We start from the raw sequence: 24,449 nt of genomic DNA, 5'->3' as shown, positions 1-24,449 counted from the left end.
GCTCACAGTATGCTATACTTACTATATGCATCTTTAATATATATTGGAACAGAATAATTAATGAGCTTTAATGTTTTTTACCTTAAATTTTATCTACAATAGGATTTAAATTAAAGCTTATTCTATTTTGTAGGGCCTTTGACCTGTGAGAGATGCGTGTAACATCAAGGCAAATAGATATCATACATGCAGCCTCTTTTTCACAGCATGTGGTCAGTCTGTGTCTAAATACCTGGAGGTTTGAGAAGTCTACAACTCTCTAACATTAAAGTTGACTAGTACAGCTCCAGCAAACTGTAAGCAATTTAAAGACAAATTGGCAAATCGAGAAACACAGGAAGTGCTAAAAATGAATAAAGACATCAATCAGTCAAAAATGAAGTGTGGCTTTTTAGAGTGGATAAGCAGAGGGCTATTAGCCAAGTGAGGTTTTACATAGCCATGTGGGGCTATAGAGTGCAGAACATAGTTTCACTCAGCTTAATTTTTATGATCAGTTCTTGGATAGTGACTTGGGATTCTAAGTATGACTAATAATGTGCTCTTACATTATTAGTCCTGGTCTTAGGTACAGTTCTTTTTTGAAAATGAGCGGAGAAATTACTCAGAATATATACACAAATACTTTTATTAATAATGTGGTGTCAGTTCATTAATGGAAATGTCATTGTACTTAAGGAAAATAAAGTTCTAGTCTCCTGCAGTTTGATGTAATTTAGGACTTAATATCCTTTATCTTAAACACTGTTTCAAATTACTTCAAAATGAATGCAAATAGAGTAGATAGCTATTTCAGAGAAGTAGCTACACATTCAAATCCATCTCACAGCTCGTGTGTCAAGGAGAAGTATAATCATGAGTTAAGTTCCTAGCTCTTGCAGTTACAAAAATTTAAAATAACTGTGTTTTCCAGAGTGATACCTGAATGAAAATAATTTTTTTCTACATCCTGAATATCTGTTCAGGACTAATTCCAGGACTAGCCATTGTTTTCAGCCACGGACACTTCTCAGTATGTGTTTTATTCAGGATGGAAGAGTTTCTTTTCATAAAACAGGTTAAGTGAAAGTTTTCATTTGTAGTAGTTTTCCAATTTGTTAATCAGACTGTTTCATTGTGTGGATAATAAGGTTAAAAATCTCGCTATCAATGGGAAAAGCTGTGTGCAGGCAAATCCAATTTTCCACCTTTTTGCTTTGAAAGCTGTAGCCCTCTTTAATTTCTGATTTAACTGCAGCATAATTGTGTGCTGGTGTTAAAATGTATCTGCGCTACCTGGAGCAGCATTTTTGTTTCAGCTAGATAATTGATTTTCATCCGAAAAAACAATCCTTTGACTTTGCGTATGGACATTTCTTGTCATTGCTAGAAAGGGAGGATGCAAATAAAGAGCTTTCTTTCTGTTGGTCACAAAAAAAAAAAAAAAAAAAAGGGCCATCTAGAGAAGTAGATGGGAGTCACCTAACTCTCCCCTGTAACACAGAAACCAGTCACTATGGCACTACGTCAATAACATCCCAGTCATAAATTGCAAAAGCTGCTTTAATATCTCAGTAGAAAATTCATGATTGTTTGCTCTCATTACATGCAATTTATTTTGCTTAAAGATTCCTCAACCCCATATAACTCCAAATCTGCCTTTGCTCCTGTCACAGACTGATCAATAAACCACTTTTGGAGCACATGTTCTATGCTAGACAAGGGTACTGTGTCAAGCACAAACCTGGTGGAAATCTGTGACACTATCTCATGTCACAGGCTTCAGACCACAGCTGTGTTTTATTTAACTGTTAGAGATACGTTGCTGCAGCCCCTAATGTTCTTAAACAGTCGCTGTCAAAGAACCATTAGGAATATCTTTCAGGGAAGTCCTAAGGATTTTTTTCTGTTACTCCCATAGTATTTCTCTGTTCCAATCTGATTTTAATGCAGCTGGAAATTTGGTACTGTGTGCAGTATATTTTTACTTTTGTGTATCAACCACTTCCAAACTACTCGGTAAACACTCTTCTGACTAGCTTCAGGTGTAATGAAGCCTTAATGGTAATAATAATAGTGATTATTAATAAGTAAGTAAGAAATTAATAATAAGTACTTTAATGTACAGAAAATTAATGCCATATCTAGAATCCTGTTTGCATTCCATACTTCAAATGAACTGCAAGAACATATCTACTTTTGTTCATTTGCAGAGTTTAATTTCAAATACTTGTGCAATTGCTTTGTAGCTGTCAGAAGTATGAAAAAACTCTATCTAGGTAGTAAAATGGTCTGGTTTAAAGAAAATGCATACAAATACAATCCCCATGTTTGAATATAGTTGCAAGTAATATAAAACTGTGGTTAAGCTATTCAATATTATGTTTAGGAAAGAGAAAAAAAATCTGAATATTTAGCAAAGAATAAGGATTTGAATAAACATTTTTTGGAAAATTCTGTCAAAGGTCACACTGTACAGAAAGCTAAAAGACATAAAAGCTGAAGAATACATATTTAAATCAAATCAGGGAGACAATTAACCCACAATATTATAAAATCGTGTTGTTTAATATTTAAATATATCCCTTATTGTAAGTATTCTAAAGTTCAACAGACATCTTCATACCGATTAAACTGATCTATTTTTCATATAGCTGAAAATCTCTTTTATCACAGTCTTACTGCTGTTTTCTAACTTGCCATTTTTCACTTGCTTTTTGATGACATGTTTCAGTGCTGTGTTGTAACAGTTGTATTTTAGAAAACTGCAGGTAGAATAGAAAGAGAATATGATTTTAAAAGCCCCTGTGTGAAAGGGAAGAATTTATTTACTGCTAAGTAACAACAGAAAGATAATTATAGGTAAATGTCACAGAGAGAATTGACAGTCTATTATGTTTTTACAACAGAACAACATTATTTTCTCTTGTGTGTATTTAGGAGATAGAAAGAAATATCAGAAAGTAGATTTTTTTTAAATAGGTTTTGCAAAGGTCTGAATGATCTATGATGTATCATAAAGATTGTCAATTTTTGCACTGCTATTGTTAATGACTGGATTATTTCCCAGCTAACGTAACCGATCATCATGTAATCATAATAATCTGATCAGGATTTCCTTGTAATTTTTATCTTAATTAATCTACTTCTTAGGCCTGTTTTCAATTCTGTATTGAAACAGTCAGTAGCCAATGGGAAAATTAGTAGTGACTACAAACTAATTTTAGTAATTCTGGTAACATCCTTGCTTAATTTTAAATATGACAAAAGTTCTCACAAATCTTCTCTGATATTTACAGATTTAGAATTTAATTTACAAGTACAAATCAACTGTCTTCTAAATGATTGATACCTCCTCATGCATCACTGTCATATTTACTGTAATAAGTGCAGTAGTGCATTTGAACACCTCAGTGTTAATTCTGATGAAAATTACGAACAGGATGCAATTGCTGACTGACCTATACTCAGCACAGTATTGAAGACATTTAATTTCTTCCTAAAACTCAATAGTTCCAATCCAGAACACAGGTAAGTTGTATGATGAGCAGTCACTTCTCTGTTCATCTATAACTACATGGTTAAGCAGGCTGAGATCACTGACCTATATTTTGCATACACATACAAATGTTATGGAAACAAGCCAAAATGCATATTGCTCCTTCCTCACCCTTTCTAGAGACCTTTGATCTTGTCCATGAAAGAAGGAGTTGAGAAGAAGGTTGGATCTCGAGCCTGTAGCAATTGCGTGTTTTGTTTTGTTTTGTTTTGTTTTATAATAGTACTTCTCTGGTGTGTTTTTTGTTATACCCTGTGACACTTCACTTCAGTTGTTTATAGCACGTAAAATGAAGACCCTTAAATTGCACTGCTGTCAGAACAATGACTGTGCTGTTACTGTTCAGGGGAAAAAGAAAAAAGAATAAATCCTAGGGAGAGCTTCAAGGTTTTATTGTTAAATATATGGCAAGTCAGATCTCACCTTCTGAATGGTTTCTGAGCACCAGTCATAACTACAGTGGAGACTTATAAAGAATTTGGCTTTAGTATTTTGAGTGTATTTGGAACACAGACCACAGAAACCTTTCCTCAGAAGTATGCTCTTGTAATAGGTTTTCCTTGGGGTCAAGCAAAATCTCAGTGTAGAGCAGTCAATTTGGTTCTGCTGTACAAGATTAAAGATGAAACGGAATCAGTTGTGACGCAGAGATATAACAGATATTTCATTGTTAAGAATTTTTTTTTAATTCAGTCTTTTAAAAAAAATGGACATTCAGTTCTGTTACAGTCAACAAACTTAAATCTTTACAAATTTAAATCTTGCTTATAGGTAAAAGAAGGAATTTGCATAGTCAGACAAAGACGGATGGGATTTTCTTAATGCCCAGTCTTGGACACTTAAATATAATACTTCAAGTTGATTGCTGTTTGCAAGGAAAGGGAGTTTTTCCCACTTGCCTCAGGGAACTTACCATTCTACTTCTTGCAGAATCAAGACTTTCCCTCTATAATGGGCAGTAGCTCCATGATCATAGTCCTTTCAAATTCAGAATTAGGCAGAGACGCTGTCTCTTTCCAGAGGCAGATCTTGAATTGAAATTGATTCAGCAGGAGCTAGAAACTTATTGCAAGCCTTCAGAGGCTGATCTGAAAATGATAGCATGTAACACCAAGTCTGTGAAGTACTGGCCTAGCTTCTGCTATGTTGTGAGTTTAACAGAATGTGTGAGCCCTTATGACACAGAGGTAAGAATTAAGCTTTTCATTTCACTGGCCAGGTGTTTCTCTGTCTGCATGAGCTCAATATGGGACCAGCACTTCCTACTTGGCACGGAAGTTGACAATTTGTCAGTGATTCTCTCTGTTTTGGTTTGGTTTTATGATATGTGAACTCCTATTGAGTTTATACCCATATCCCAGTGTCTTTTGCCCTTCCCAAGTGCTATATAACCTAACAAGTACTGATATGTATCAAAACCAGTAAATGGGATTTTATAAACAACAAAAGTAAAAAACCTGAGCCATTACTTTTAGATACTGATTTGGCTTAAATTTTGGAGATACATCACTCACACAAACCCCCTGAAACAAGTAGCATTTTCAATGTACCTTAAGCTTTTAGCAGCCTACCAGAGCTCTGTTTGGGGAGGCTGTTGTTGTGTTAACTATAAGCACTGAAGCTTTATTCAGCAGATCACCCACTCCCACACAGCAAAATGGGGAATAGAATTGGATAGATAAAAGCAAGAAAATTCATGGACCGAGGCATGTTAGTACCTCAAACAATGCTGCATATGCAAGCAGAGCAAAATAACTTACTGCTGCCCTTTGACAGGCAGGTGTTCAGCCATCCCCAGGAGAGCAGGACTCCATCATGCTTAAAAGTTACTTGGAAAGACAGCTACTATAACTCCAAAGATAACCCCCTTCTCCTTCTTTCCTCCAGATACTACTGCTGAGCAAAATGTCATCTGGTAGGGAGTACTTGGGTATACAGCTCTCCTAACTGTGTCCCCTCTCCATCTATTGCTGACCACCAATTTCCTCACTGTGGGACAGTGGCAGAAACAGGGAAGGCCTTTGTGCTGTGCAAGCACTGCTCAGCAAGAATTAAAACATGGGTGTATTATCAATGCTGTTGTGGTCACAAATCCAAAACGCACCACCATATGAGACGCCATGGAGAAAATAATCTCCATCCCAGCCAAAATGAGTTCAGGAGTGGAAAGAAGGTTGTTTGGCTTAAAATCAATGCCAAAATGGGAAAAATAGGGTAATGGCCAAAAGTTAGGTAAGGCTAGTGAAAAATCAGCTGTTTTTATTGGTTCCACAGGAAAACAGTAATACTTAAGAGTTAGAGGCTGTCATAAATTAAGACTACTATCAGAGATTTCATGGTTTTCCTTGAAATCAGATATCAGATATTACCTAGTCATAACACAGATGCACTTTGCATCTTATGCATTTTAAAAGCCATATATTAAAGCAATATATTAAAGAAAAAATCTGTAAAGATAATTGCCCAGGTGAAGGAACGTACTGTTGCTCTGTCGTTTCCTTTATTGTACATTATTTTCTCTTTGTAAGATGGAGTAAGTGGCTATATATGCATATATTTGTAGTGTTTCCTATTTCTTGATCAATTCTTTCTTCAAATAAAATTTGTTTGCATGCAAATGTTGGAGATACTCCTCGCAAGAGGTAAGTCAAAATCATTTACAGGGCTTCTTGTGCATGGGGAAATATGGTAAAACTGGAAAAAAAGTAATTTCCATTAGCTGCTCACTGCAGTATTGTATTATTGACTGCATGATTTGCTTCTCACATGCTTGCAGCATTGTAATGATCTGAATTTAGTGCTGCATTTATTTATATTAGACGCAAATTCATCTTGACAGTTTTATAGATAAAGACACAGAAAAATTTTGTCTCATAAAATATAATCATGCTCTTGAAATATTGCCTTAGATCTAGTGCCTTGCAGGCTGCATACTGGAGTAGCTTAGTCCTGTCTCATCTATTCGACTGTGGTCCTCACGTGACATACTTCATCTTTTCAATTGGTTAATTTATATTGAATGTTCACCACAGATTGCCAATTTTTAACTCATTGAGAATACTTCATGTCTTCATAAGACGTTCTTTTTTATTGTTATTATTGATGTGAATTAAGTTTATTGTCAACATATAACAAATTTTTAGTGTTTTATTACCAATCACTGTGATAATTTTGAGGGCGAATAGATCTATCTTGTTTAATGAGTAAAATATTATGTATCAGAATAAAAAAAATAAAAATAAAAAAAAAAAGCAACTCTTTTCAGGTCCAGGATTACTTTTTTGTATCCTGCAAAGTGATTGCATTCTTGCCCAGTTACAGAACAGATGTTTGTTATATGTAGCATTCCATTTTCTGTAAAACTTGCATTAATTCTCCCTAATTTCTGAAAGCAAACATACAGATGACAAGAGCTGGAGTGGTATTAATTTTATTTATTTATGTATTTCCTATTAAAGCATGAATCAGAATGTATCATGAACAAATTTAATGACTACAGAAAATTTCCAGTTCAGTTTGTGTAACAAAGTACTGAGATATAAGAGGAAGGAGTCTGAAATGGAAGAAGTGAAAATGCAAAAGGAAGTCTTAACATAATATTATGTAGTTTTCTGCACCCATTTCTTACTGCACTAATGAAGTATCTATCTTGTCTCCTTTTCAGTCATCACAATCTTCATAGTGTATTAAACTAGTATTCATGATTTTTACTTTTTCTGTATTTGACTCAAGGTCTCACTGTACTGGAGAGTCATTCTACCTAATAAGAAATGCATTTAAGATTGTTGTGGCTGAAAAGCTTAAAAAACAGTCTATGTGAACAAGAGATTTCAGAAAAAAAAAAAAAAAAAAAAATTCCTTGTTGAAAAAAACTTACCTTTTTCTCCAAACGCATACATATTTCTCACTGTTTTTCTGCCAGTGAGCTATCTAGGAGCATTATTGAGAGAAATGATTGCATACTTGTAAAAATTTTATGTAAAAACATGTCTTTTAATATCACTGGAGAATGCATTCATTGCTTCACAATTTGTTCCACATCCTGAGATGTTGCTTTACTTTGTCAGCTGTATGCAGCACCTTTATGTCTGGAAACAGAAAGATATTCCCACAACTCCTTTGGATTGGATGAGGAATTTTCCTCTCTGCAGCATCCATAATACAAGTTTTTAGTTATGAGATTGTCTTGTGGTTGTTAATAGAAGGCAAAGAGGGGATGGAAATGCAAACTACTTTTGTTACATGCAGCCTTCTCTGGTATTTTTCATGTTAAAGAATATTGCAAGCAAAAAAAAATCATACAGGAAAAACATCTAAGCTGGCTAGTGACAGGAGATAGGCAAAAGCATTTCTTAAAAGAAAACTGACAATATCTTTTCCCGGACTCTCTCTACTGTTTGCATTACAATTTAAACATGATTGGCCATAAAATGTATATAGTGCAAGATTTCTGTAGTTTATCTTAAGTTCAAATCCACAACTGCTATAGTTTTTAAACTGCTCCTTAGATTTTCCAAATTACCTGTCCACTTTTCTGAGACTTTCTCCAAATTGCATGTCTAAGTTAGGATTTTATATGGGCTAGTCTGTAATGGGCAACATTAATTTTTCCTCTTTTTGTGAGGTAAGCCTACCAATTTTGCCTTCTGTTTTATATTATATTGTCTTATTACTAACTTCCAAGCAATGAAGTCTTTCCTGTTCCCCAGCTGCTGTCTTCACTTTTTATCACACTGTGCTTTTGGAGTAAATTATCTGAAATGAGCATTAACTTTCAAAGAATGTGTGCTGTAAAATATTTCTAGCTCAAACATATGCCTTAAACATTTATCAGAAATGAAATGGTTTTGCTGTTCTTCTCCCAGCTTGTGATGATGAATGTACAGGACTCCTTCTCAATGACCTAGATCGACTAAACCAGATGATCATGAGTGTTAACCTGACTGGTCCACTGCCTGCTCCATATAAATTGTTGTACAGTTTTGAAAACACAACACAGGAATTAAAGGTATGTATGCACATATATGCAAAGGTTTTGCATTCACATACACAAAGAATCATGCTGTACATACATCTGTGCAAAAAATGCAGCTGTAAGTAGGTTCAGGGAAGAAGATGTAGTTTCTTCAAACTTGCTTTAGTTGATAAGTAGTTATTAAAGTTGTTTATTTTGACTTTTTTAATATGTAAATCTTGCAGCGGTAATATGTTTACATGAATGCAAGGATTATACTGCAGGCGCAGAAGCAGCAATACTTGATTTAAATAAAATAATGTTCATGCTTGTTGTCCAGAAGGCAGCTATGCATTCTATACAAGCTATGTTGCCCACCATGCTTACAGATTTTTCACTAAAATATGCCAAGCTATCAAGATTCCTGAGGAAAACTCAATGGATGGATGTGACAAAAGGGTAAAAGACAAAAGGGAGTTGCATCATGTAATGAAAAGGAAATGCTTCTTGTTTTTTTTCTGAACAATATTTGGAAGCATGGAAAACCATAAAATACAGACTTTTACTTTCCTTCCTGTCCTTCCCCAACAGCATTTACTTTCACCTCAGCGAGCACCAGAGAGACTTCTTCAGTTAGCTCAGGAAAATCTGGATACACTGGTGACAGAAATGGATGAACTACTGACAAGAGTAAGTCTGTGGTCACATTGGGGTCTATGGGTTTGGTTAAAGCTGCATAATGACAGAATATGAATTAAACATGTATGAATAGATGAATTATAAGATTCTTCTCAGTCTCAATATTTGAAATGGCAGCAGCTTCTCTAAAAACACCTTTCTGTGAGCCAACTCACTGAGATAAATTTCCTGTAAAGCTTTATAATGTAAGACAGAACTAATAAAGAGCTTCCAAGGATGAGCCTACTTGGAAACTCTGAGGTCAAAAGAAATAGAGGTCTTGATATCAACTGCAGGTTGTATTTCAAACTCAGTGGTAACTGATGTGCCTACCACACAGTTTCTCACTTGGCTGGAGTCTTTGATTAGCTGAGGCTGTTGGAAACTGGTTCCCTTCTTTTTCTTCTGAACTTTAGTGTGATCTCTGGTGAGACTCATTTCTGCATTACCAACATCATCTCATAATACCCTCTTTTAAATCTGAGTCTGACGATCTCAAGATAGTTCTTAGTCTGTTTCCCTTGTAAGATTGTCACAATACAAGTAGCGTGGTTTCACTCAAATGTACTTATTGTCCAGCCATCTCAAGCCCATTATAGGATTTATTTTATTTTATTTGCAGTATTATTTTCCATTAATATGTTGGCATTGGCTAATTTGTTTGTTTGTTTTCTGGGAACTGTAGAGGTGATGGTAGCCTTGTCTGATTCATTTCTTTTTAACAACTTTTATTGCAAGATAGTGAAATTCCTTGTTTAGCAAATAACTTGCTCTCATTAAGAGTCTATGAGTGAGTAATTGAAATGGGGACAGGAGAACTCAAAGGAGAACTCAAATATTGTGCAGGGTATGTGCACTTATTTAAACATATACATTCTATTTTTAATTTATGAGAAAACTGAGAGTATTTTGGATTTCAGTTGATGTGCTATTTACTCCTTATATTGAAATATTGAAACTTTTTTTTGTCAGTAAGAAAATAATATAAATTTTTCTACATAGTGGATAAAAAATAGGAAAATGAAGCAAAAAATAAAAACATGTTTATCCCAAGGCATTAATATGATGGTCTAACAAAAATAATGTTAATGACTAGGTGCTCCCTGGCATTGAAATAGCAACATAAGCAAAATATTCATTGCTGTGAGGTTGATATATACACCTCAGAGAATTTAGCTAAACCCCATGTAGTTTTAGCATACTTACAGAACCAACATTCTCAAAGCAGTTGGTTTAATTGTGTGATATATTCAGTTTTGAAAATCTCTGTGAAACCTTGGATAGATAAGAAAGCATCTATAGCTACTGTATGCAGGTATATGCTCGTATGTTTGTATACATACACACTTTCACACATACACATGTGTGTATATATATATATATATATATATATATATATATATATATATATATATATATATATATGAATGCATATGAGTTTATGAAAAGTTCCTTTTTTCACTTCTGCTTGATCTTTTTTTTTTCCTGCCAGAGATAACTACAATAGCTGTTAAGTCTAGAAGTTATGTGGGTTTTTTTGTTTGTTTGTTTTGTTTTGTTGTTTTTGTTTTGTTTTGTTTTTTAACTCATGGGAGCCCTACAAGCATAGAGAATTATATTTCTATTAAGATTTCTCAATCTTTTTTCTTTTGCACAGTTGCTCTTTTGAATAGCCTTTTCCAACTACTTCCCTCCACACTCTCCGTCCAGCCACCAAGCTTATATATATTTCAATTCCTCCTGGAAATTACCTAAGATATGCTGCAATTTCTAAATTTCTGTGAACCAGTCTTGAAAGAAAAACTGTTAAAATGTGATCTTAGGGAATTAGCCAGGTTATAACCACTTTCCTTCCTGCTGTTTTCCCTTGTGCAGTGAGTAAGTTGTCTTATGATCTCTGGTTTAACTTGCAGAGAAATGTTAACTGAATAGGACTTTAGTTTTTAATCTGGGGACTATCAAAATGTGCTAAGTCCTACCCTTCTATTTCTATGTTTGTAAATAGGATTAATGTTTCAAAAAGAAGAATGGAATATTGAAGTCTTATTCCTAAATGAAGACATAGCATAAAACTACATAACAAGTAATTGATGCTCACAGTGCAACCATAGGTAGCAAACTCTCTGCTCATATCTGATTTTCAGGCTTGTCAAAGTGAAAGCAGTAGTGATAAGGACGAGGATTGTTGAGGAATCTTTTTCATGAGCAAAAACTTCTAGCGTTTTTAAGGTAAAATGTAGAAACAGTAGTATTTACTCAGTACAAAAAACTTTTCAACCAGTCATCTCATCTGTCAATCCAGCTCTCCTTTTTTTTTTTTTTTCTTTTTTTAAATTTCTTTCAGTGACAAATTGTACCACATCTTCATTATAAGACAAACACAAGATCTTCATCTCTTTCTCTTGCACTGGTTACATTGCATGCTGATTCCTACATCTGTTACCTAAGATAGACCTTTAATTTCACAATTTTTAATTAGAAACACCTCCTCCTTTCTAATTTCATACCTTTAGAGAACCTTCAGGGATCCTCTTGATTGAAGAGTGACTTATTTTGATTTTGTAAACTTCTTCATTGTCCCCCTACCATTAAATTTGTCAAGTTCAGAAATTTGTGGAAGTAGTAGTAAAGGCAACCTAGATTGCAACAATTGGAAGCATATAGGTGGTGAGCCAAGAGCTTCCATTTCTACAGTGGCATGTGAGTTTGCCTTCTCTCTGTTGTCTGCAGCCCACTAGCTGCAGAAATGCATGTTGGGCTCCACTCCCAATGCCGTCTTGGGGAGTTCCTCATGGTTAGGTGCTTAGTTGCTAGTGTTAGTATAGTCTTCACATTAGATCAGGGCATCCTATAGAACCTGTATCATTAAATACAAGCTGTGAATGTCATGAAGGCAGGCTTCACTAGTCTCAAATTCTTGCTTTATCGGATTTCTATTGTGGAGATCTCCTTTATGCAAAGAGGTTTCATTTGTGTCCAGACAGATTCATTTCAAACCCTTGTTCTGGGCCAAGTCTGCTGGAACTCTTATTCTTCTCCCAGAAAGAGACTGTTGCTTCTTTAAACTTAAACGTTAGCAGCAGCTAAAGTCTGACTTTATGGAAATTATGAACAGTTGTAAACTGAATATATAGCAAATGAATAGGATTTTAGTAATAAATGGAAAGATTCAATTAGCCATGCAATGGCTAGGTGCAGTGTAAAAGATGTTTGTGATTTAATTTGGTTTATGGAGACAAGGCTAGACCAGAAAATGAAGTTAAATTTTATTTTTCAGCAAAGCAATTTATGGCAAAATACAGAAAGCATGCACTGGAGGTGGATGAGATTTAAGTACTAAAGAGAACTGTTACAGAGTGAAAATGGAAACTGTTTGATGACAGATTGATATGCATGAAAATTTAGTATATGCCACTCAGTCATAAATAGAGAACTTAAAGTGGCCAATTGGAATTAACATGAATGCAAAAAAGTAATCAAAAATAAGAGAAGTCTACACAAGTTTTTGATCACTATTTGTAATAAAGGATGTAGAAATATATAATATAATGAATGTGAATGTGAAAATTCTAAAAAATAAAAAATAAAAATACAAGGCAAAGCATAAATGTCTGATTGGGGTGGATAAGATACTGTATAATAAAATTGTTCTCAATTACATGAAGAATGAAATTACATCGGAAATGGAAAGCTAGGCTAGAGCAGTGGTACATCAAGGCTGTTTTGTATTTCTGCCTTTTTTCTATCACAGTTGCCTTTTACAGCTCACTATAACAATATTTTAACTCTGCATACAGGTAGGTAAAAGATTTTGTAAATCTTAGAGGAAGTAAGCATTAGCATGATTAAAGGTGCATAAATATGAAAAAAAAAAAAAACTAGGATAAAAATAAAACTCCCCCGGTCTTGTATGGGTTCCTAGTTCTTCCGGTGTCATCTGTTTAATCGTTTTCATATAAATTACTTGCACAGTAACAACTCCAAAGTAAACCAAAATGGTAAGTAATATGATAATGCCAAGAATTTCATTGGAGAAAAACCCAGCTGACCTGACATATCTTGAAGGTTTTCATGTAAAAGCCAATCAAGCAAAAATAAATGTCTTAAAGTGATACTATTTCTCTTTGATCATTATTGATACATATATATAATTATTTTATTTTATTTTATTTTTTGTAACCTAGAAAAAGTTCTTTACACCTCAAGTCAGTTTGCTTGGAGTTATTGGCCTCCTAGCCATTTCCCAGGGACCTGAAAGGCCATAATGCTCTGCCTCTAGTTCTATCTTGGGGGTGCAATTTGGACAGACACCACCCAACCACTAGTTAAAAAGGAGAGAAAAGGAGGTGTTTCATTCTTTTGTTTTATTTTGTTTTGTTTTGTTTCACAATACATCTTGACAAGCTTTGTTGCCTGAAACAGCTCACATGTAATAAAAATGGGTCAATTTTGCAAACAGAGATCTTGAAGAACCAAGTAGAAAGTATTAACATAATTCCTTTTCTCAACATGTTTTTCAAGTATGCAGCAGATGCCTGTCTTCATACTGCTTCATGCTGCTGTTATGATTCAATAAAATTATAAAGTCTTTAATTGCACAAAGCTTAAATGTTAGCAACCCTGTAAGTTATAAGACAACAGCTTCAAACATCGGAGCTGAACAACTCATTTCACTTCTTTTCCTCTTTTTCTTAGTTTAACTAATGTATGGATTTTAAATTCTCCTTGCTTGTTTGGCATAGTCTGTCTATTTGACAGCTCTTCAAGGGAAGAAAGAAAGAGGTCAAGATATCTGCTGCACATTGTCAATGGTAAAGTTCATAACTGTGAAACTATGCAAAGTATCCCCTGCAGAATCTATTAAAAGGTTCTGAACAATGTTTTTTTAAGCACGTTCAGTGAAAATTTTCATCCTGTGTCTCTGTGTGCTGTGGCACATAACTAAAATCTGAACCCGAAGTAAAGCCTACCAATTTCCATGAAGAAAAAAAGGTAAAACTATTTGTGTAATTGTACAGAACATGTCGTTTCCCATGCATCTGATCAATAATCCATTGCCTTTAGCCTGAGGAAAGTTTTGTACGTAAATTCAACCAGTAGGGATTTTGCATAGTGAAGCCTTGTGCTGTTTACTAATTGAGCTTTTCCTGAATTTACTTCACTAGGCTACCAAGGTGACAGCAGATGGTGAGCAAACAAAGCAGGATGCTGAGAGGACTAATGACAGAGCAAGATCTCTTGGACAGTTCATGAAAGGCATTCTCCAAGCTGCTGAAGGTATTGGAAAAAGCAAAATGTGCCAATTGTTTCTCAAGAAATGTAATTATGGTGGGGAAGAGGGCCTGAGAGTCAGTGTGTAAGAGAGTTTAGCCATTGAAAAAAGTAGTCTGATTGAAACTTTTCATTAAGAAACAAGCTTCTCATAAACTCTGACTAGCAGAATATTGAGTATGTTCCTTCATTATTTTTTCAGATATTGGAAAAAAAGCTATTATGAAGAAGTAACTAACAGGGCTTAGCTTTTGTTTCTCTACAAAGCAGTTATAAATATACATTCATAAAAAGCATGATGTAATTTTAACACTTGGTCCATTACAATTTCATCTTATTTCTTCAAAATGACTTCAAAGATACATTACTGCTTGCCATTAATGAACATCTTCTGCTTGGAATTTGCAAGCGACTCCTAAGTAGCAACACTGAGCCAGCTTTCTTCCACAAGCTGATTCTCTGTATGTATAAAAGCAGTAGAAACTTATGAGTAAAAGTATTCTAGATGGCTTTGAGAAGCAAAACCTAAATACTGAATCACAGAATCGCAGGGGTTGAAAAGGACCCCTGGAGATCATCTAGTCTAATCCTGCTGCTAAAGCACATTCCCTAGATTAAGTTGCAGAGGAAAGGGTCCAGGTGAATTTTGAATGTCTCCAGAGAAGATTCCCTTCCCCCATTGAACCTAGCTTTAAAAGTACTGCTAATCAATTCAGAACATTCTTGCTACTCTTGATCAGTTGTATCCTATCTGATGTCAATATGCCCAGTCACTCAAGGGTACATTCAAGATTATTGAACCTAAACCCTTGAGAATGACGCATCCATGCAGCCAGTCACTCAACTGACCCTTTCTCCACTTTCTATTTGAGTACCAGTCCCCAGGTAGGAGGGCAGAAGAGAACCCTACCTTTACTCTTGATCCCTTCAACAAAAAGTCTCTTAATATTTTGTAGTTTCCTTGTTACAATCTCATGTGATACAACTTGAAGGAATAGGAGCAGATAGTAGTCCTCTAGCTTTATCAGCCTTTGTAGCCTGTTCTTAGTGTCACAAATGCAGGATTCTGTCAGGCAGCAAACCCCTCTAGAGAGATTATCTGGATGGAAAATGGGTGTTTCAGTACCTCTCAGTGAAGAGTTCCCAATTATTAACATTTTGCCTTTTTTTGGTGACATTTGCTCAAACCTGAGTCCTTGGTTGGATCAACTTAGTATGGTTGTCCCTTCCTGAGTCTGAATCATTATCCATGCCCTCTTTTCTTTTCATCCCAAGAGCCTTGTATCAGTTGCTTAGGGACATGTCAGGTACAAGGGGGAGACTCCTCCTTCTGCTCTGAGTGGAGATGAGGGTCCAGTTTCCCTCATCTTGTGTGTTTCTATGGCCTTCCTACTTAAGGTTGGAAGCTGGCATGGTTTCTTTCCTTTACTGTTACTTAGGACAAGGTTGCTGGTCTGCCTGTCTAACGGCACAGCATCATGCATCAATCTCTCTCTCTTCCATTTCTGAATGCTGTGCTGCCCAATTAGTTCTTTGTGCAACATGTCCACATGCTTGTAAAGTTTGTTGAGGTGAGCTCACTTGTACCTGTGACATTCTGCTTTGCTGCCAGGGGGCCTCAGGGAATATCCAGATTCTGGAGTTCAACACAACTAAAGGTCTGGACAGATCTTTAATTCCTCAGGAGGTCTGTCTGGGTGCATGTTTCAGATCAGGATGGTTGTAACTCCTCCGTCTGGGTTTCTGCCTCCAACTGTCTCAGAAGGTGGTAACTATTTTTGTTTGGATAGACTGCTGCCCCCTGCTGCTATCAGAGCAGAGTGGGTATGGACATACTACATAAGATAATAGTGGAAAATAATTGAAAATGACTGACAAACTGACAATCGCAGTCAAGTTTTTTATTTGAAAAATACTGATCTATTTTTAATTCTTCAAAACTCCCAATACAGTACTAATTTCAGTAGAGTTATGATTCTAAAGGTTTGTTTGGTTGAAAGGGAAAGCATCCACTTTTGTCGAAGTATTACAAATAAGCTTTGTATTGTCTTGTAATACATCCCAATACATTTTCTGTAATTGAACTAAGCAGAAATTTGAAATTATCTTTAGGAGGTGCATCTTATACGTTACATAAATATGGGAAAACCACATAAGGAAGTAAGCAAGTTTTCAACAAGGTTTTTAAACAGAACATATGATTCTCCATATTTCAAGGCAGAGCTGAATTTGAGAAGTTGATGAATTCAGAATAACAATGGCTAAACGCATTTTTTGCTCCACAGAATTTTTATCTAGTGTTTTGAGCCCACATAAAGGTTTTCTCAAGCAGATTTAAACATGGCAAGAGCAGAGTTAATGGATTTTGAGGGGTGAATGCAATATGTTAGAAGTAAAGAAAGACTTTAAAATCAACGTGTTTGCATAGTAGCCAAGTCAACATTTTAAGAATAGATTAAATATAGGGCCAAAGGACTGCAAGTCACCTCCTGGATCACTGCATCTACTCCATTGGTAAGCCTTCTACCATGCATCTTCAGAGCAGCCCCTATATATACATAGACTCTGAATAGAAAACAGTTTCAGAATTCTTTTGATAACTATAAACCTTCTAAAAACCTTTTGGCTAAAAATATTCAGTTAGTTTATCATTGTGTGTTCTTTTTCCAATCTTATACTTTGGTGTAAATAATTTGGAGGGATCACTCAGGGCCAGTCAGCCTATCCCTCATATCATGATGATGTCCATCAAGGAAGGAAAAGAAGGTTTGATGTCCTAGATGACTCCTTCCTGAGGGAGCAGAAGGCCAAAATGCCAACCAGACCTGATCCATAGGAAAGTCTCGTGCCTCCATGGGGTCTGGGTAAGAGCTATTACTAGAAAACTCACTAGCCCCATATGGTCCTTTGATTATTATCCATTACTAGGTTCTAGTTTTTCATGCTGATGGTGGCAAAGAAGCAAAAAAAGTCCAAAAGCAATCAGAAGGGACTTCAGGGCCTTGTAACAATTGATTAACAGACATGGAGCACAGATAGAATAGAGGAAAAAAGCTTTCAGTAGCAGGGAACAATATTGAAAGGAATAGGCAAACCCTGTATATTGCCCAAGACTGTTGTCACCAAAAACAGAATTTCAGATTTTTCAGTCATGGAATGGTCTACATAACACCAGGCTTGCTGACTACTGATGGCATGCAACTTTCTCAGAGTGGAGGAAAGGTTTTTAAACAGGAGTTAGAACTTTAAACTAGATTTGAAGAGGAAAAGGGACCAAACCAGGCTCACCATTGGTAAGCTTTAGGACAGTGTGCCTACACTGGAGGCACTGTGTGCTTGGGAGATCCTTCATTCTGCTACTATGGTAGAAGTAGTGACTGGTGAATGTAATGGCCATGAAGTAATTAAGTTTAAAATCTTAGGTGATGGGAGGAAAACTGCCACTAAATCTTCAATCCTGGATATTGAAATAAGAGACTAAGCTGCTCAGCGAACTAGTTATCAAGATGTCCATGTAAACTCTTTCTGAAGGCACTGGGGTTCATTAGTGATGGTCATTTTTTAAGTACCACATCATAATAGCACAGGAACAGGCAATTTCAAAATGTCAGAAGTCATGCAGGTGGGACAAAAAGTCAGCTTTGCTGATCAGGGATCTTCTTCTAGAGCTTAAGTGGAAAAAGGAAGCATATGGCCGTTTGAAGTGAGGTTGGATGACAAAGGAGGACTACAGAGATGCTATTCACATTTGTAGGGAGAAAATTTGTGCAGTTAAAGCTCAATTAGAGTTGTACTATAGGAGAAAACAAAAAGGGCTTATTTTAAAATATTTTAATAGAAAGTGGAGGGCCTGAGATAACACTGGTCTGTTTCTTGGTCGGGATATTCACCTCACAAATAGGGATACACATCTGTGGTAACAATAAACTTCCAGCCATCTTGTGCGGGATTTGCTCCTGTAGCTGGATGCACATGTGGCCTGAAGGGGTTTGTCCTGGGATACTCAGAGAGCAGACTGATGTCATTGCAGGACCTTTTTCAATTATTTCTCAACAGCTTTTCTTCAAACCAGCAAAATGCAAACATTGTAACATTAAAGTTTTCTTCTTAATTATTTGCTCTAAACCTACAAAACATGTGGATGAAATTGTATTTGATTTTTGGAAGGCAGGTTTTGATTTCTCCATTTTAATATTGAAGATATTCAGAAGTACCTATGTAACCAGGAACTCTTATTTCAAAGAAGCAAGTAGTTACTTGGAAGCCTGCTACCTATGGAAAGACAAAAGTACTTTCTTAAAATTGCAGATGGAACTGATTGTCGTAAAACAGTTGTTTCTGGAACTATCTAGCTATATTATAGCGTGCTATGGTAGAAAAATTCAGTCAGTTCTTGATTATGATACTATATGCATAGCTGTATCCTTCACTCTTTTTGTCCATTTCTGGATATCTGCTTTTAAACATGAGCTCTCTATCTGTGGGTGACTTTCATTCCTCTTCCCTCCGTCTCTTTCCCAGATTTCCCAATCATTTATTCTTCAGATTGCTAAATCTGAATGCTAAAAATGAAACATTCTGAAGTTCTTCAAAAGTAATTTAAAATCTCATTTTCACTGTTTGCTCTTTAATTCTGTGAGCAATATCCTAGGTTATCTTTCTGCTATTTTAAATGTTAATTGCAATTTCTTTCTTCTGAGGGGAGGAAAAGAAGAGGAATGCATTTCTTATACTGGATATAAAATCTTTTTCATTGTAATTATTGTGCTTAAAAGAGAGCTACAATAAAAGTTTCGATGAGACATATCTCTCACTTGTTACTGTTCACAGGATTAACCACCTTTTTACTTCACAGCAGGTATAACCATTGCAAATTGCATTTGACTTGCTGATAGAGTTGATATGAAAATTCTTAAGGCTTCTCTGTCCTTTTTATTTACTAACTCCCTCCATGCATGGTTTTTGCCCACTTGCAGCTGTAAATCAAGATGCTATAAGACTGAATGAGACGCTTGGAACCCCAGATGAGACCTTGGAGAAGAGGCTTCCAGAACTGCAGGGTGAGGCTGACAGAATGGTCATAGAGATGAGAAGTAAAAAGCTGAATATGCAAGAAAGAATAGCTCAAGATGAGTTCAAGTGAGTAGAGAGACCACTGTATTTATCCTCTTGGTGATAATATCTGATTCTTGTAACTGTCATCCATTCTAACCAAGTTTTCAAGCTGGGGCTTACAGAAATGTGAAGGAAAGCAGAGTCTAGCATTTCCCATCTATTAATGTAGCACTTACATTTTTTGAAATGCTTATGTAAGTAGAAAGTGCTTCCTACAAAATTACTTCTTTACTCCACAGATACCAGTGATGTTTATAATAAAATTATAAGCAATCTTTTTTCTTATGTTTAGCTTCTACTTCACATCTGATGAAAAGTTTTAGTACCAAAGATCTTGGAAAAAAATCTGGGATCAATGTGTTTTTTTTTGTTTTATTGTTTGTTTGTTTGAATGAAGACTAATTGGTCTAATAAAAATATTATCTGCTTGTAAAGTTTGTCACATAGCATGGACATTCCAAGCAGTATAGAATCAGATTTGCACTATCTCATACTTCAAACATACTTTCAAAAAATCCTACCAGTACAATATTTCTGCTATACTTCTGATAGTTCAACTTTGTTTCCCTGAGAAAGGGTATACTGAATAAGTATTCTTCACTGCTGATTTATTGCTTTTACTTCTGATTTGCTGAGCATATGTGTGTATATATATATATATATATATTTTTTTTTTTTTTTTTTTTTTTTTTTGTCTGTTTTCTACTCCCACACAGAAATAAGACTTGAAAAAGTAGGACTGAAAAAAATGTAGTCAAACCTTAGAAAGTGTTGCTTGCAACTTTTGGCAGACTGGAGGAAACCCTCTCAAACATGATGTTTTTAGTCTTCAAACACTGCAGCCAATGTGAAACTGTTAGGCCAGATTGAAATCAATCCAACAGTGAGAGCAGGAAATGCAGTGCTGTTGGATTTTTTTTGTTCTCTCCTTTTAGCCATTCTTCCTGAAATATGCAAAGCAAGTGTTTTTCATTCCTGGTGAAGGAATGCATTTTTTAATAGAAATACATTAAAATATTTACTGAATTAAATAAAAGTGTAATAGCTGTGTCTTAACAATGCAATTATTGAGGTCCAGGGAATTTTTATAGTGAACTTATAGGGCAGGAAGATCACTGGACAGTGTTGTCTGTTACTGCCTTTTGAAGAAAAATGACTTAAGACTGCTTAAGTAATGTAGTAGGATAGAGTATCGAATATGTATTTAAAGAGAAAAAGTATAAAGAAAAAATAGTCATTTTTAAAACTGTGTGTATGTATGCATGTGCGTACACACGTGGAAAAATACACTCATATTATTTACAGACACAACTAGAAATAATTATTTATGAATATGTACACAAGTTTCCTTATTACTTTGAAGTAGTTAATCATCTTCATTCTTTGCTGACTTATCTCTTAGCGGGGATTGTGTTCTACTTGGCTAATTTTCAGGATTTGGTCTGTTAAATAAGGAAGATAGATGAAGTAAAAGCTTCTTACTTTCAGAGATGTTAAAACTTCTCTTCCATTTCTAGATTTTTTCCTCATTTGCTTTCCTTCAATGTTTCCAAATCAAGTCTGTAATGTTATTACCTTTCCGTACTAAAATTACATACTAGTAAATCTTCTCCGTTAAGACATCATGTTAAAAATACAACCGTTTCTGTCCTAGACCCCTAATTTTCATATTTCTGAAATAAATATTTCAGTGTTCTGTAATATTTCAATACTATAATATTATAAATGTTACTGAGTTTGTACTGAATGATGCTATGAACCAGAATTCTGTCTTTTTAGTTGAAGTGCTTGAATAGCTTTTTTCTTAGAGTCTGTGTGTTTTCTTCATCCATTAATTTGTCTGATCGCTTTTAAGCTACTGCAAACTCCTATTATATACAGTTTCCTATTAGTAGTGAATTGGATAGGTAAACCACATACTCTTTAAAAGCTGCCTCCTGCATTTCAACTTTATTTCCTGATATTTTCACTTTTGTGTTTGGAGAGTCATTGAACAGCTGATCACCTTAGCCAGGCTATACACGATTTTATGAGCCTCTATCATAGATAATTTCCTCTATGCATAGAAAAATTCTAAAACATTTAGTGTCTCATATAGATATAGCTTATTTTTGCATATTTTATCAACAGTTTCTAATATTTCTTTTGTTCCTTTATACTGATTTGATAGATCCAGGTCATGATGCATTTCAGATATTAGGCCAGACCTCTGGTTATTTCTTCTAATACTTCAAATACTTAGTATAGTTTGGATCTTTTCTAGGAAGATATCAAGTGAAAGTAGCACAGCTTGAATGTAAAAGAGAGTGTTTCAGGAGATGTAATACAGATCAGTCACGATGAAATTCTAGTACATGAAACAAAGAAATACATGGAGCAGTCACTATCTTGTACTGCAAGCATCAGTACAGGTTAGGGGATGATCTGCTGGAGAGGAGCACTGCGGAGAAGGACCTGGGGATCCTTGTGGATACCAGGTTGACCATGACCCAGCAGTGTGCCTGTGTGGCCAAGAAGTCCAATGGTATCTTGGGGTGTATTAAAAAGAGAGTGGCCAGCTGGTTGAGGGAGGTGATCCTCTCCTTCTACTGTGCCCTGGTGAGGTCACATTTAGACTACTGCATCCAGTTCTGGGCTCCCTAGTTCAAAAAAGACAGGGGGTCTCATAGAAGGAGTACAGCAGAGGACCACAAAGATTAAAAAGGGCCTGGACAATCTCCTGTGTGAGGAAAGATGAAGTAACCTGGGTCTGTTCAGCCTAGGGAAAAGAAGACTGAGAGGGGATCTGATAAATGTTTATAAATATCTAATGAGAGGTGGGAGGCAGATGGATGAGGCCAGGCTCTTTTTGATGATGTGTAGCAATTGGACAAGGAGTAATGGCCTAAAACTTTTTCATAGGAACACCCATATTAACATGCAGAAGAACTTCTGTATGATAAGGGTGATGGAGCACTGGAACAGGTTGCTTGGAAAGGTTGTGGGGTCTCTTTCTATGGAGATATTCAAGACCCGTCTGGGCACCTGCCTGTGCGACCTATTGTAGGGTACCTGCTTTACTAGGGGAATTGGACTCGATGAACTCTTGAGTTATCTTCCAACCTCTGTGATTCTGTGGTTCTTCGACTTGTATTTCATTAGGCAGAGCAGAGTAAAATCCATAAGAGGTCAAAGTAGAAGTGTTAGCTTTACAGAACCAACGAGTTGTCTTGAGTTTGATTACTGGTTAGATAAGCAGTTTGTGCTCTGCTGCAAGGCAAGGTTATAAAAAGGATATGTCTGCCTCATGTGTTGTATTAATACAAATAAATGAAATGTTTCAGAAAATCTTATTTTACTACCAGATATTGACAATGTCAATTTACCTCCCCTAACCCCCCCCCCCCAAAAAAAAAAAACTCTTATGAACAGTCATCATTCCACTTCATTAAGCATGTGTTCTCCTGAAAGTTGCTGTGAGATTTAAAGTCCATTTCATTACAAGAATATTTAGATTATTAGGTGTAAGAAATATGAATTCAGTATATTTATGTTATGGTGTATTGCAGGAACGCAGAAGATCTTCTGAACAAAGTGAAGAAATTATTTGGAGAGCCCAGTGAGAAAAATGAGGATCTCAAAAATGAAGTCCGGGACAAGCTAACAAACTACCACACCAAAGTTGATGATGCTCGAGATCTGCTAAGAGATGCTTTGAATAAAATTAGAGAGGCTAATCATTTATCTGCAGTCAACAAAAATAACATGACCATGGTAGAGGTGAGTGCTGACAAGCTGTATCCTTGACTAAGTAAATGTCTGATCAAAGTCTGAAACTTTGCATGAACACTTTGTAACTAAATCTTGAAGAAAAAAAAAAATAGAAGTAAAACAAAAATATTATTCAAATATAACTAAATCTGATGTAAATATAAGCAAATGTATTCTTCAGAATCAGGAAACAATTGGCTTATAAAAGGAGAATTCCTTGACAGCTTTCTTACCAAAGTAGTACTTACTGCTTATATACGTTGAGTGGGGGATGCTGTTGAATTTGTTATACTAGGGGAGGTTGAATTCATCCAAGTATGAGTATTCATGCAAGATCAAAATAGAATTCAGTTAAAATCTTTGCTGTCGTACATTTATTCCCGGGAAGTTTGCAGTTGATCTTCTTCTCCAATCCTTAGGAAGAGTATGAGATATTACACAGTAATTAATCAAACTCTTTCTTCCATAGTTAGTAGTCGTTATAAATGATAGCAGAGAGGTCTGCTTTTGATTTAATTTAAATTGCAAAGACTCAAAGAGCACATTATACTGTACATTAACAAGCATTTAACTGAGATATTAAGTGCAGAGTCAACTTAATGAAGATAAATGTTTCCACTCTGTTTATATCTTGATGAGCTTTCACCTTATGTGAAATGATGAGGTTAGAGTTCCAGGATCTCAGTTCTCAGTTGAGATTTGTGGGCTTGATTGAATTAAGAAAATACAGTGCTGTGCATAAGTTAGGTGATCTCTGTTCTCTGCATTTTATTCCCAAAGGTAAAAGGAGAAAGGCTGGATAATCATCTACTGTATTTGTTTTTAAAATATTATCTGCATCACAGTATGAAAATGCCTAAGACATCCCTTTCAGCAATCTTGTCCAAAACAGTCATTTTGAGAAGATTTGTTGGTTTTTTGTTTTGTTTTGTTGGTTGGTTGGTTTTTTTGTGTGTGTTTTTTTTTTTTTTTTTTGCTTTTCTTTTACCCCTGTTTTGACCAACAGACCATTATAGTGCTCTTTAGACTACAATGACATGGTCACCTATGAGGCTAACCTATGATACCTAATGGATCTTAAACAGGAAATCACCTGTTGCTTAGTCGGAAAACCACCATTATTACACAATATGTAGTATTTCT

General features: G+C 35.5%; 1 protein-coding gene across 2 annotated transcripts in view; it reads left to right on the top strand.

The window, feature by feature from the left end:
• The window catches only part of LAMA2 (laminin subunit alpha 2), a 335,772-nt gene that overhangs the window by 243,883 nt on the left and 67,440 nt on the right, over positions 1-24,449 (top strand). For both annotated transcript variants that reach the window (XM_090135808.1, XM_090135806.1), the window contains 5 exons: positions 8,404-8,546; positions 9,084-9,182; positions 14,336-14,447; positions 19,418-19,580; positions 23,105-23,315. In XM_090135808.1, the coding sequence (XP_089991934.1) occupies positions 8,404-8,546; positions 9,084-9,182; positions 14,336-14,447; positions 19,418-19,580; positions 23,105-23,315 (728 nt within the window). The remainder of the gene's footprint in view (positions 1-8,403; positions 8,547-9,083; positions 9,183-14,335; positions 14,448-19,417; positions 19,581-23,104; positions 23,316-24,449) is intronic.

The sequence above is a fragment of the Phasianus colchicus genome, chromosome 2, assembly GCF_987193195.1.
Source record: "Phasianus colchicus chromosome 2, bPhaCol1.hap1.1, whole genome shotgun sequence".
NCBI classification, from domain to species: Eukaryota; Metazoa; Chordata; class Aves; order Galliformes; family Phasianidae; genus Phasianus; species Phasianus colchicus.
Note: the sequence above shows the minus strand (reverse complement) of the source record. Positions and strands in the feature narration are given on the sequence as shown.